Genomic DNA, 14,498 nt, shown 5'->3' with positions numbered 1-14,498 from the left:
GGCCGGAGAAGCGCAATCTGAAAGGGCGCTTCTGCTGTAACCATCTTTGTTGGAAAACGTTGACCACATACGACCGGTGTCTAATTCTGAATGCTCAACGTCACGCCTCACCGCACATCGGGTGACAGAGCTGTAAACGCTCGACTCCGGCTAAATCGAGCGTGCGCCAGCGCCGAAGAGAGAGGGGGGGGACGCGGAGACGCAGTTTCCTCCTCAGGGCCAAGTTGAAATTGTAGGTTCGAAGGCCACGACAGGGATCTTGAGCCATGACGGGCAGGGGTCAGGCAAAGGTCACTGGCTCCAGGCCGCTTGTGCCCGCCCAGACGGAGCTGTGTGCGTGTGTTCGTGCGTACGGGCACAGCAACTGGCGCTGCAGGAGAAGCAGGTTAAGGCTGTGATGTATGGTGGCCCAGGGCAGGAGCACTTATCGCCAATCTCCTCACATTGAAGGGATGGTCCCTACGGCACTTGCCAGTGTTGCGCCGCATTCGTCTTCAGTTCTTTTCCACCCGATCCACCCCCCACCCACACACCAATTCTCTCTCTCTCTCTGCTCTTTTCTTTACTGCTACCACCTAGGAAAATTGCTTATCGCGCCATGCTGTTCGTGTCGGCGCTCTGTTCGGTGTTTAACTTTGTGTTCACATCTCTCCCGGGCTTCTCCCCAAGGAACTGGCCCCAATGTAATTCTCTCGTTTAGAGCAGACAGGTGATGGCCAACGTAGCACGCAGCCTCGAATGGATTTGATTTAAAAGCAGCGGCATTCTCGCTGCCCCCCTAATGATGATAATTAATGCGAAATGAGCAGCCTTCCTAGCTGCTTGTGTGTTACCGTTTCAAATGTGCACTCACTTTGCAGGTGTGTGTGTGTACGCATGCGCACGTGTGTATGTGACTGTGTGGGAGCGGTAGTGTAGCGGTTAGCGTGCTGCGCTATGAACCCGGCGACCCGGGTTCGATTCCCGCTCACGGCCAACACCAGTGACGATTATCTGAACCGGTCCTGGGCCTCCCCTAGGTCGACTCAGCCTCAAACGAGTACCTGGTGCGGTGTGTAAACATCGCCACTGGGGAGACAAAGGCGGTCGGGCGTGGGGCTGGCCACCCACCCCCTCGTGTACCGTTCCGGCCTTTATAGGTGCTCGCTAACAGCCCTTGCCCCTACAATCTGTTAAGGCTATACGGGGGATATTTGTCATTCGTCCTTTAGAGTGGAAAGTGGTGGCACTCCTTTCTGGAGACCCATGCTAAGTTACTCCCCGTGCACGTCGATGGCAGGTGCCACGTGTACCTAGCCAGGGCTTGCGTGTGGGTCCACTGCACCTGAAATAAGTGAAGATTTTACTGTGGCACGAACATCAGCACTGGGAAACAAAAGTTGCCGAGTTTTTTGTGGAGTTGCTCCCATCACCCACGCATGTGCCATTATCAGCCTTAATAGGTGCTCACTAGCAGCACTTGCCCCACTATCAGCGAGGCCAAGCATGAGACTCTGACTTGTTTGTAATTTTGAATGTGTATATTTGGGGAGTGGTGGTGCAATGGCTCAGACACAGCGCTACAAGGTCCCAGGAAATTTAGTTTAAATCACGGGCATGGCTATCATCATTTGCAGGTGGCATTTTATCTTGTGTTATCATAGCAGGCCTTTCCCTGTTAAACTCAGCCTTCAATGAGTGCCTGGTGTGCAGCGTAAGCATCAGCCACTCAGGTCGCTGCGTGTAGCCCTGGCCACACCACTCTCTCGTGCGCCGTTCTCTCCTCAATGGGTGCTCGCGAACAGCACTTACCCCAATTGTATGAATGTATGTTGTACTTCGCTCGCACTGCACGTAGCCAAACCTTGCTAATCGTAGATGGAGGATGACTTACAGGGAATCTCTGCGTGTCTTTGGTAGGGGTGGCGGTCAGGGCACGTTTGTGCCCATCCCCAGGGCCCCATCCATACCCCACCTGTATGGTGGCCCAGCGGTGACGTGCACCTTGCCTGGCACAACGCTCCTGTGCCACTCGGAGCCGGAGAGGCTTGAGGACGTGGACCCAGACGGCGAGGCAGGATCCAGCGAGCACCAGCCGCTGCGCAACATGGAGTACACGCTCGCGGCGAACGGCGACCATGCGGATAACTCCGTGCACGGTAAGAGCCGCCGCGCACAAACGTACGATTCGCATACAACGCAGGCGTTGGTGGCTATGCACGGGGCCTGTGATCCAGCACTGCGGAGGCAACGGAGGTTGGCGGATCGCAAAAAATGTTGGGAAACTCCCTTCAGTGGGCGTTGAGGAGGTGCCATATGCTGGCGTACCAGGAGAAGGCAGTAGAGCGATAAATGTGGACTCAACCTGTTCCGTCTGTATGGCATAGAGTGTTTCCCCCTCGCACGCGTATGGTATTCTCCGGGTGCTCCAGTTTCCTCCCACATGTAAACACCCATTAAAGTGGCAAATTACACCTTAATATAGAGGGCAGCAGAGCTTGGGCAATTGTTGGTGCCGGCTCACCATCTGGCTGCCTTCCAGCTCGTCTGTGGTTCTTCGTGCCTCCGAGTCGTTATCCCTCTACGAGAGTGATCAAATTCTGTGCGGCCTCATTACAAGTTGAAAATAACATTATTATTCTTCCAATGTGGATTTAAACAACATCTTAATGCCATCACACATAAAGATGCTCTACAGCAAAGGGGAAAGCCGACCACAGACTGCTTGGGGAAAGTGCTGTTAGCGAGCACCTATTGAGGTCAAAACTGTACACGACGGTGGTGGTGGTGTAGCCAACACCACGTCTAGCTGATTCTGCAACCCCACAGTGCTGGTGATTACGCAGTGCACCAGGTACTTGTTTAAGGTTGAGTCGACGTAAGAGATACCCAACACCAATTCATGTAATTTGTGACTGACACCAGCTGTGGCTGGGAATTGAACACAGGTTCTTAGGTTCATAGCGCAGCGTGCTAAACGCTGTTCCAACTTACACAAATATCCATATACACACACCAACATGCATGCATGCACACGCACACACACAAGTGTCACCAGCCACACAAATAGTAGCATTCATCACCAGAATGTCATTGGTTTCTTGTATTATTTATTTTATCCTAAAAGAGAAAATTCCAATTTCTTCATGAAATAGGAGATAGTCAGGGACATTACTTTGCAAGTACTGTCAATCTCGCCCTCTCTTCATGTCCCTTTTATGTTTAAAAAAACACACACACACACTTCACTTAATACATCATGCCAGCTAGACCTGAGGGATTAGCAGCCAATCTTTATAACCTTGCTTAATCCCACGCAGAGCCCTCACTGCATTTCTGGATGCTCTTGCTGCTCAGCGAAAATCCTCCTCGCCGAATGATCAGCCTCACACTGAAGTGCCCCTGGCTAGACTGGCCGGCCACTCAGAGGGCCAGGTGTCAGTGCTGCCATTTTGCCACTCGATTTGGAGAAAAATCAGTTATCCAAGGCATAAGCGGTGCCCGAGGCAGCATCTTGACCTGGAGTGGCTTCGCATTCTGTCAAACTCTGTTTGCCGTGGCTACGTATGGCTTCTGGCGAACTCTCTCTGCCAAGTTGCCATCAGTTGCTTCCCCGACGCGCACAAAAGAATTTCAACCTTGCCACATACTTCCAATTGGCCACTAATAGATGTTTGTCGTTTGACAGGGCCCTTGGGCTCTTTAACTGTTCTCGGTGACTTGTCAACGACAGCCTTGGGAGGGCACGTTCTGCGAGTCGTTGCATGTGCAGTGTGCAATTCCCCTACATATTGCCCCCATTAGAACGGATCACACGGCCTCGCTCCCGGTTCTCCTTCCTGCGTTGCTGTCTTTTCTGCAGTGGCCATCTGATCACCACAAGGGCATCGGTGACAGCATGGGACCCTGGGATTGGTCAATTTAAATTTATAAAAATCGGAGTGATGACAAGGAGCTGGAGGGGAAATAATGTCATATAACAAGGCACAGTCAAAGAGATGTATGTAAACAAACTTGTATTTATATATTTCAAGCATAACCACACTTCATCTTTCATTTTTTTTATATAACCACTACTGTTGGCATAACAAACAAAAATATGACGCTGAAACTTCTCTACTGATGGGGTTTCCAAACAAAAAAACATGCAAATTATATTTAGAGACACATGCCAACAAAATACTCGGCTTATCAGATGGAAAGTTTAAATTAGCCTAACATAAGGTCATGATGCTTTTTCATACGAATTAACTCAACAAAACCACATTTGTTTGAAAGCGCAAGCCAAGACAGCTTTGGTCATTCCACGCAAAATGCCCCGTGAACCCAACCGGTTCCCGGTGACCTGTGACCTCCTGCTAATCCCCGTTATTTGAACTCCCGAACAAACTGCCATTTACACTGTGGGGCCCACAGGCTCCGCCAATGGATGGGACGCGGTAACAGACATGGACGGGGTTTGTTTCGGCCAGAACGGATGGGCTCGGGGATTCTCACCCGACGTGCCACGCAGCCAGGACGGTAAGCCCTCGTGCATTGCACCCAAAAAAATATCTGGAGCCTTTTGCAATTTTACATAGATTTTTTTCTTAGTTTTAAAATAAATTGAAAGAATGAGAAATATCATCCGAAAAATGTCATCGGCAATTTCATACATCCGTACTTTTACGAAATCAGTGCAGTGTCCTCAGTGGTTTTGCACTTCAGCAATCGTTTTTTTGTATGTTTTGATTCCCACGAGGAACGTGGGAGATATTTGTTTCGGCCGAGTTGAAAACGGGCCATGTGTTACAAATAAGAAAATGTGAATAACAATATGAAGGCCCCAGGAGGCTGCAGGGGTCCCATGGCAGGAATGCACAATCCCCCAGGAAGAGAAAAAAACCAACTGGCACCGGTTTGCGTAAGCTGAGAGGGCTGATGGCCGGTAAAAAAATGTGACACGAACGTCTATCGGTCGTGCACAGTGAATGACACAATTAAGTCTGTAGCGGGCCCCATTTATAATTGGCTTTCGTCGGCTTATTCGTACCAACAGCTGCAAAGGAATTGCAGTGCAGAGCTAATGCAAAACTTGATATTGAAGTGCTAAAAACGAAGATTCATGCACTGCGACACGGGTGAAAACAAGCTATTTTAATACAGTCGTAATGTAATAACCTTAGTTGTGTTCACGACTGGCAAACATGTTTCAAAATGTCACCGGTGTAATTGGTTCTTGGAAACCTATATGTACTGTTAATGCACACTGCTTTATATTTAAACTGGTTTTGGCTGCACTGCCAGATGTAATGTGTAAAAAAAAACACGTGACTCATGTCACTTGTAAGCTAACCCCCAGGATATATGTTGTAGGGAAGAAAAAAATAATGTTTGTTATGGTGACACCTTCATCAGAAGAGTCGTTCAACATAATTTGCATGCGTGTGTGTGTGTGTGTATGTATGATTGTGCATACATACACAGACCGTACAGACTGTAACAACTACAGGGGCATCTCACTCCTCAGTGTGCCGGGAAAGGTCCTGGCAAGGATTATTCAGCATCGCCTTGCCAGGCACGCTGAGGAGAGGCTTGCGGAGCCCCCATGCGGTTTCAGGAAAGGGCGGTTCAAACACAGATGCCATATTATCTGTCCGTCTGCTACAGCAGAGGTATAGGGAATTCCAACAAAACCTACATCTCTGCTTTATTGACCTGGTCAAGGCCTATGATACCATCAATAGGCCTGGGCTCTGGGTTGTTCTTCGTGCTTTCTGAGTCCCTGGCCCGCTGGTCATGATCATTAAGGACCTTCATGATGGTGAGCGGGCCCGGGTAAAACTACGTGGCCAGGAGTCGGAGCCATTCCCTGTTCATCTTGGGGTGCGACAGGGATGTCCTCTGGCTCCCACATTATTTAACATCTTTTTTGACCACGTAGTTCATGAAGCCTTCTATGGCTGTACCGGAGGAATTTCTATCTGGTACAGATACAATGGGAGGCTGATCGATGCCCGGGTGCGGTCAAGGGATGGCCCACTTTTGTCAACCACGTTATGTATGCCGATGATCTGGTAATTGCCGCTCACTCAGAGGAGGAGTTGGAGGTGCTGCTGCTGAACCTGGAGCGTGCCACTAAGAGGTGGGGCCTTACCATCAGCCCCACCAAAACTAAGCGCCTGCCTGGGTATTTTGTACCATCGGACACTCCACCCCCACAACTCCCAATTGGTGATGAGAGAGTGGAGAGTTTCTCATACCTGGGCAGTGTGCCCATGACCGGCTCCGGTTTGACAGCAGAGGTCTCACTCCGAATCAGTCGAGCTGTGTAGAAGCTACCTGGTCTGTCACTCCGCATGAAGCTTCAGGTCTTCTCGGCCACGGTCATTCGCTCCCTTCTCTATGCTTGCGAAACGTGGACCCCCCTAATTGAACATCTTTGCCAGTTAGAAACATTTAGGCTGGCCTGCCTACGATCCATCCTGGGTTTAACCAGGCTGGATTGTCTGAGGAGCTCACAAATCCTTGAAGGATCTGGACAAAGTCCCATCGGTGAGCTCCTCTGGCAGACAAGGCTGCATTGGCTGAGTCATGTAGCCCGCATGCCCAGTCACCGCATGCCTAAACAGCTTTTGTTCGGCCAGATAGAGGGGGCTAAATGGGCGCGGCACGGGCTAGAGAAGAGATGGAGTGATGTGGTACAGGAGGATGTGGAGCTAAGTGGACTTGCCGTACCAGCGGTGACAGGATCGACCTCTGTCGATCGTGAAGGACGCTACTGGGCAGTTGGAGGCAGTCGCCCTCCAACAACAATGGAGGGCGGAGGAGCGACGCTCACAACAATGAGCAGAGCGCCGGGTGGCTAAAGCACAGCAAGTTGGCACAGTAGGGGGCACAGGTGGTGCATCAGCCAGTCCTTTCAGTCAGTCGACCCGTGGCACCTGGATCTGCCCCGTGACCTCCTGACACTTCACCTGGCCTCAACGTGCACATCGCCTGGCACAAGCGTCGTGGTGACGTCACCGCCACTTGGTGGCGAATGGCGGTTGTTGTTGTATGTGTGACTCAGCCTCAAAGAGTACCTGGTGCAATGTGTAAACATCGTCACTGGGGAGACAAAGGCGGCCGGGCGTGGTGTTGGCCACGCACCCTCTCGTGTGCCGTGCCGGCCTTCATAGGTGCACGCTAACATCTCTTGCCCCAACAGTCTGTGAAGGCTATACGGTGCTGATGTGCTGTCTTTTCCTTGAAAAGTAATCAATGTCTCTGTGCATGTGCAATAAGACTGCGCTTGTGCGTAGATAAAAATAGGACAGTTATGATGAAACAAGTACCTCTGCAACTTCACCTCCCACCGAAGTTACACGCAGTGCTCGTGGTGATTAATTGTACGTGGCAATATGATGGATTATTTTTAAAGCACATGGTAAAGACTTGTGGGTTGATGCAGGCAACAAGACATCTGCCTCATGTAGCACAGCTTAGGAAGACTTCTCGTAATATTTGTATCATCATCATCATGAGCCGCGGTCTGTCCACTGATGGATTAAGGGCTTCCCATGCCCTTGCCATCCCTTGCGGTCCTGCAATGCCACAGTTCTTCTGGCTCCCGTAAATGAGCTGATCTCACCGCTCGGCCTCCTTCCTGGCTGTCCTCTCATGTGCTTCCTCTTTTCTCTACACATATATATGTAATTTCAACTTATTTCACACCATTCATAGCCAACTGTGCTTGATCGGAGGTGCCGTACTGTCACCAGTCGTATCCACGAGCCATCATAACCTCTATCGGTGATGTGTCCTGCCTAGGCCCAGTTATTATCCTTAACAGCCATTCTATTGTCTGTAATTTGTCTTCCATGTGTGTCTTCTACTCAATGTAATTCCAAGCATGCGTCTCTTCACGCTTCTCGGTGTACTTTTCACGTTATCTTACATTTCCTCTGGGATTAACTTCAATTCTGATCCGTATGTCATAGTTGGGTAACATGCGCTGATTACATTTTTCATTTTCACACCACTCATTCGTAATATTTTCCCATGGAAAAATGTAATTTACAAATGGCAGACTCGGCTCATTCTCATTATTCTACTGGAAACCGGCGGCACTTTCTGCTCTCAGGATTCGTTCTGCTCGACACCGTCAGTGTGGCATGCCTTGGGTACACTAACTCAGGTTCAACCTCGCAGCAGCACCGGCTTTTGGCTCGCCATCGAACAAAGACGGTCACCGCATCGCGTGGTTTCAGATACGCTTCTGCGGCCGTGTGGGACGCTCTTCCTTCTGATATTAGGAAACCACTGGGAGCTTTGCATTTTTAAATCGTCCACATTGAAAACTCATTTCTTTAGAACTGATTTTTGTGTTTAGTTTGTTGTCTATCCCCCCACACCTCTGATTATCACAGTTGGCTACGTACGGTGCGAAAGAGGTTCAACATGCGTGCAACAAGGGCATAATGCTCTCGTCGTGAATTTGGATGCAGAAAGAAGGAAAAACCCAATTTCATATTTAACCTTCAGACTCCTGTGTGCTGAGAGAAACCCCCTGGGGGGATCTACTGTAATTATTTGAGGCAAGGATAAGTATTCTGCCTTTTTATCTTGAACATTAGCAGATTTCTGCAGCAGACAGTTTATATAAATGCATGGCACGTGCAGTGTGTTTCGTAGATTTTGTCTCAAGATTTATATTATGGCGAACGACCATCGACCCCTTTAAAATAAGCTACGAAGCAAAACCGAATTTAAACATATGGTCATAAATTGCGTTTATATACACACAAAAGACTAAAACAGATGGTTTGGAGCATCGGCCATTCTGCGGCTGTATCTACAGCCTTCCTTGACCAAACACCATAATGAGCTTCTAATTAAGTAGCTTGCGATAGAAGATCCCAAGCCGTCCTCCATCGAGCCTCATTAAAGTATTTTTGAAAAACAAAAGAAGGCGATTCATCTGCAGGAGGGAACGGTTTGAGCGTAACGGGACTAACTGAGGTGGCACTGTCGCCCTCCGCAGCAGGAAAATCCCAGAATGGCGGGAGGCAGCGCGGACGGCCCCCCAGCCCGGTCTTGGCGGACGGAGGCCCGGGGCAAAGGCCTCGCGCCGGCAAGAAGAGCAAGCACGGCAGCAGCAAGATGGACGGTAATGTCCACAATGACCCCGCTCCCTTTTATCTCCCGTTCGTTCGTGATCTCTCTCTCTCTCTCCGAATGCCACGCTCCCTCCCTCTCGCTCTCCCTGAGTTTCTTTCTCCCGAGTTCTCTTTCTTTTTGGCAAAAGAGTCATTCACATCGCTGCCACTTTTAAGGAAAAAGAAAAAGACAGAGGCTAGACAGCCAAAGTAGTTTGGGAGTTTTTTTTCGGTTTATGTGATGTGGCTTTGAGCCTTTTGGCGCACAATCTAGTGGGGCTTTTCTGCGGATCACATTAAGGTTAACATCAATCTTTTTGAAAGCTAAAGTAAAAGAAATAATTAACATTTAAATAGTGTTGAAGTCATGACTCACAAAACATCGCAATTCCGGAGTTTAGCCGTAATTGGCTACAATAGCTCTTACAGAAACGCCCCATGGGGTCTCATGGGAACCCCGGGACAATTTGGTGAAATGACAATGGAAAAAATCACCATTTCCCAATGAGCAGCACCATGGGACAGTCCTGTGCAGAGAGGATAATTTGTTGAAAGCTAGCTGTTTTAAAATGAATGCCAAACCGCTGGGCTTCCCCTGCACCGTTACAGACTTGCCACCACCTCCGCTGCCTCCTCCCATGGGCACGACGCGGCTGATGAGCCTGCAGCAGCAAAAGGGCCTGACAGGCTCCGACCTGGGCCTGGCGTCTCGTGAAACCAGGGGATCAGCTGAACGTCTCTACCATGAATCGGGTAAGGAGCTGCGATCACCTATGGACACAGAAGACATTTAGGAGGTCTCAAAGAGCCGGCTGCATGGATTCTCAGAGCCGCAGCTTTGTGATACTTTAATTGTTTTATTTTTGGCAAGCTCGGAATTCAGAGTTTTTTTGTTATTTTTGGAATCACGTCAATTATTTAAAAGTTTTTTGGCAAATGTTATGTAATTGTGTTGATTTAGCACCTAGAGAGGGCCTCGTTTTGCTTTCTGCCAAGTACTTTTGAATTGCTGCCAGATTATTTGAGTTGGTTTCAACACGAGACCAGTACATTGGCTCTATGAACTTCTACTACAATGGTAAATATCACTCTGGACACGGTGCCAGGTTGGTGAAATAGATCATCCGAGTTCTGCCACAGATTAAACAATCAACGGTTTGTTCGAGGAGCACTGTGCAACGTCATCAGTCTTGTTCCAAAAAAAAAATCCATGCTCAAAAGGGCACACATTAAAGGCAATGACCAACAAGCCTGATCACGTCCCAGATTAAGCAACACGAGTCCTGGCACTGTCACTGCCATCAGTTATTTTAACGTTGATTGAGGTTCATATAGATTTTTTTTTCTAGTCGTGAAACGAGGTACTATCGTGGATTACAATTTGAGAAAACTTTGAAGTACCCTGTGGCATACGTACATTTTCCTCCAACACGCTGGCAATTGATAATATTTGGAGTTACAATTTTCAGGACTTGAATGTACACATGTTTTGTATTGTACCTTGTAGGTATTCTAATTAGCGTATATTTTATCATACATTAAATTAAATACGTCATGTATGGTTGACTTAAAATTGATGCTAACATCGGAACTGTTAATTGATATGTACTTTACATGGATTACATACAGATATTTATTTCTTGGCATAAGTTGTATAAATTAGTTGTAGTTAGCTGTAGTAAGTAATTACATTGTAGCAATTACAATTTCAGCTTTTTGACATTTTCATTATTAGGGCAAATATTGAGCCCTGGTTGGCATAAATTGCAAAAAAAATTACCATTGTCAGTCTCCAAACTCGGATGGCTCTCATGCATTATAAAGGTTTAAATGTGAATACAGTAATTTAAATAACACTAATATATTTATTTGGCTATCACATAGAACTGCACATTTCCGAATAAGAGTGTATATGTGATATTGTTTTTACATACCATCATTTCAATTTTCAATGCAATAAAACTATATGAATGTGATTAAATTTTACATAGTAATTAGTAAAATAGTTGTCAGTTATTGTTATGTACAATCATTCACACTTCGATATAAGAAAAACCAAATCGAGCGATATTTATATCGAATTTTTTTTAGGTGTGTGCATTCACAACATACGCTGACGACATCTTCGCTATAAGGCTGAATGGTAATGGACTACAGGAAATTACTGAAAAGCATGACAAATGGTGAAAAGTGGGGATAGAGATGCATACATACATACAAACAAAACAAAAAGTCATGGAAAACATATTGCACGATCGAGTCTGGTTAGTACTTGGATATGTGACCACGAAGACTTGCGAGATTGCAGTGCTGAGTGTCTCTGGATACTCTGGTTCCCTCTCATATGAAGCCTAACTCTCATTGATGGAATTGGCCATTAAACCCCAATCTAGTGGAACCGTCCTGTAAACGACTTCTCAAGACTTAGAGAGTGTTTCCTGGGTGAATTATTGACCCTCACATGAAATGGTCTATCATCTCGTTGTTTGCTTTTCTGTACAGATGAAGGCGAGGGAGATATTATGCCATACTCCAAGCCGTACTTTCCCAGCAGGGGACACGTGCCTGCTCACAGCTCCTTACCGGGCCCCGGAGGAAAGGGCTCTGCCAACGGCAGGAGGGCAGAAACAGCCAGAAATGGTGAGCTCCCAGGCAAAACAAGTAGCGATAGCGTAACCATAAAATCAGCACCCAGCTGCCCACGTCGGCAAAATTCCTCATCCTAACAAAGCATTGTCGTTTGTCATTTTGAGTGACGATGCCTTTTTCTCTATTTTTATTAACCCAAAACAAACCTGCGTGGGGTCTAACAAATGACACCGACAGTCATCGGATTTCAGGATTTCGTTTTCAGTGCGCTAATATTATTTGTGAAACTAGTATTTCATCAACGTGGTGGTGGTGGTGGCGTCTAGATATAGTTGCGTTTTTCTTTATGTTTGTTGCCGCCTTTTCTCTGCCCTTTCCACTGCTTGAAAGCTGAACTAATCCCTTGATGCCTTTTGTGTCTTTTGGCAGAGTGAGCTGCACTCGAGTGGATGGCCATCTGAGTCGCGCTGGCCTCCTGGATACGGCAGGGGGGGGGGGAATAATGGTGCAATTGAAGTCTCCTACTTGTTCGGCGTTATTTAGCGGCTCTAAACGGCCGTAAAAAAAATGTTCGGCCACAGACAAAGGACCTGGCTGGCAACCCTTACGACGATATTTAAAACAAACCGGATTTTTCTGTGTTACAAGCCATGTGGAATCTGGTAAAGTGTGGACTCTGTTCTCACTGAGGCCACCGTCAAGTTTTCCCGTCCTTTTGTTGCAATGTCCATGTCTTCCCGTCACCGCCACCGTCTGCGTTGGCAAAAAAACTAATGTTTTGGTTTGTGGCGTTGATTTTCATGTTTCTTTGGACTCGTGCCATCGACATTGATTTTTGATTAATCACTGTTATTTAATGTTTGCACTGCAGATAGATTATAAGCACAATAATTTTGTTCCTTTTGCTCCTGTTATTTTTACCCGACGTTCATTCGGTTACAGTGACATTCTCTGTTCGTATCGTTTTTGTTAAAAAAAATTAGTACAAGCCAGATGTGTGGAGGTGTCCCTGTAATTGGTATGCCAGGCAGCCTGTTGACTCGTTGCCTTCGTACCGTGTTTGGGGGGGGGGTGACCGTTATAAATTGTGAGGATAGAATTTTCACACACAGAAAATAAAAACGTAATCTGTACAGTAAAAAAATGATGTAATTAAAAAATAATGTAAAGGATGTGCGACAACGCAAGGCCTCTGCAAGCAATGGGTATTTCCATCTCTTTGTAGCACCCTCTGTAAATACGTCGTCCGTTAAGAGCACGTTTTAGGCTCTCCCGCAGAGGCCTTGCCGGGATTATTCCAGGATGCGCATGTAAAATGATGCTGTAGTGTGTTTCACTGTTTTACAGGCATGTTGTTGCTGGCTAAGCCGGAGGTTTTTTTAAACTTTTTTTTTAATGAATCGTGTTTTTGACAAGCAGTATTTTGAAGAGCGGGAACACATAATCCCCCACCCCCCATCCCCTTTCCCGACATAAACCCCCGTTCCCTAAAACGTTAAATGCGCTCCCGTTCGCTCTCCGTTTGCTGTGACACTTAGCTGACCATTGTACGTATTGCAAGAGGAACATTTTGACGTGCAGAGATCACCCACCACTGTCCGTACCCACCACTATACATGTGGCTCATTCACTTAAGGCCTCTCATGCACCAGGCTACGCGGTATCTGCTTTTCCAACCTCAATGTACCCCATCGTAAGAGGAGCCGTAGCTCTACTGTGGAGATCTGTGCAGCTCATGGGCGAGGCCGGCACCCCAGCGATGACTGCGTTGCATCTCAATAGATAAGCCTTTTCGGCCAACGTCATGATGTCACACCGCACACGTGTACCTCGTAATGACGTCACTTGTGACGCCACGTCGCGCGCCATGCGTGATTGGAATCTCTTATTCATATTTTTAGGTTTTTTCGGTAAAGTCACGTAGGTAAAAAATACTAATTAATAATAGTAAAATAAAAATGATGGGATCTCGTTGACCAGGGCTCAAAAATTGTATCGCAGTCTGCACGTGGCACAAGTTCGCTGCGAGAAAATGCACGGCACGGCCCTGTCAGCCAATCAACATGGATACAAACCCTAAAGTAACATCTAGAAGATGCAAGTACAAAATGTTAATTATACGATAAAACAAAAATTCAAAGCTGCGTAGCATTTATTATAAAATAAAAAGATTGATTCATAACGCTTCTTTTCAGACATTGTGCGTTTCGTTATTTTGAAGTGCCATGTTGCTTTTCCCCTGTTTTTCATATTCCATCAAGGTCACAGTGCTAAGCGATGACGTCAGTTTGATGACTGAGATGTGCATTATGATAGGCGGTGAGGTCACACGACCCCCCCAATTGCAGCTGAAATTCAAAGTGGCGCTGTACATGCCCCCCCCCCCCCACACATATTCCCGTGTGCAGCCATCGTGCAGAGCTGGATACGTTAAACTGGGCCCCAAAGAGACCGCCCCTGAAACCAAGTCTGCAAAAACAGCTCAAGCGTAACCTCGTGCATCAAAGGCCTTTAGGATATTCACTCGATGGGCACCCCAATTCATGGTTTCGATTTGCTTCAAGCCACGAATGCAAATAAATTAAAGTTTTATAATAAAGACAAGACGGTGTGACGGGCTCTTGAATTGCGTGTGGGCTGATTCTTATTTTAAATGCGAATTATTGGTCACACGTGGCCACCACCCCAGCACTCGCGCGTGTGTGTGCTCTCGTGAGATAATGGAGGGTGGTTTTTTTTTCTAGCCCAACAGGATACCTTGAAGTCGACCCCAAGGCATTCCCCTCCCCCCATCACCACTCCCCCATAACC

General features: G+C 47.2%; 1 protein-coding gene across 1 annotated transcript in view; it reads left to right on the top strand.

Annotated features, from left to right (window-relative positions):
• Positions 1 to 14,273, top strand: part of LOC133347856 (roundabout homolog 2-like) — a 277,152-nt gene extending 262,879 nt beyond the window's left edge. Inside the window, 6 exon segments of the mRNA XM_061560535.1 lie at positions 1,900 to 2,138; positions 4,396 to 4,500; positions 8,984 to 9,109; positions 9,708 to 9,851; positions 11,601 to 11,738; positions 12,117 to 14,273. Of these exon segments, the coding sequence (XP_061416519.1) occupies positions 1,900 to 2,138; positions 4,396 to 4,500; positions 8,984 to 9,109; positions 9,708 to 9,851; positions 11,601 to 11,738; positions 12,117 to 12,121 (757 nt within the window). The 3' untranslated portion in view covers positions 12,122 to 14,273.
• Positions 14,274 to 14,498: the final 225 nt, after the last annotated feature.

Source organism: Lethenteron reissneri, chromosome 26, assembly GCF_015708825.2.
Source record: "Lethenteron reissneri isolate LAM-NWPU_2019-01 chromosome 26, ASM1570882v1, whole genome shotgun sequence".
NCBI classification, from domain to species: Eukaryota; Metazoa; Chordata; class Hyperoartia; order Petromyzontiformes; family Petromyzontidae; genus Lethenteron; species Lethenteron reissneri.
Note: the sequence above shows the minus strand (reverse complement) of the source record. Positions and strands in the feature narration are given on the sequence as shown.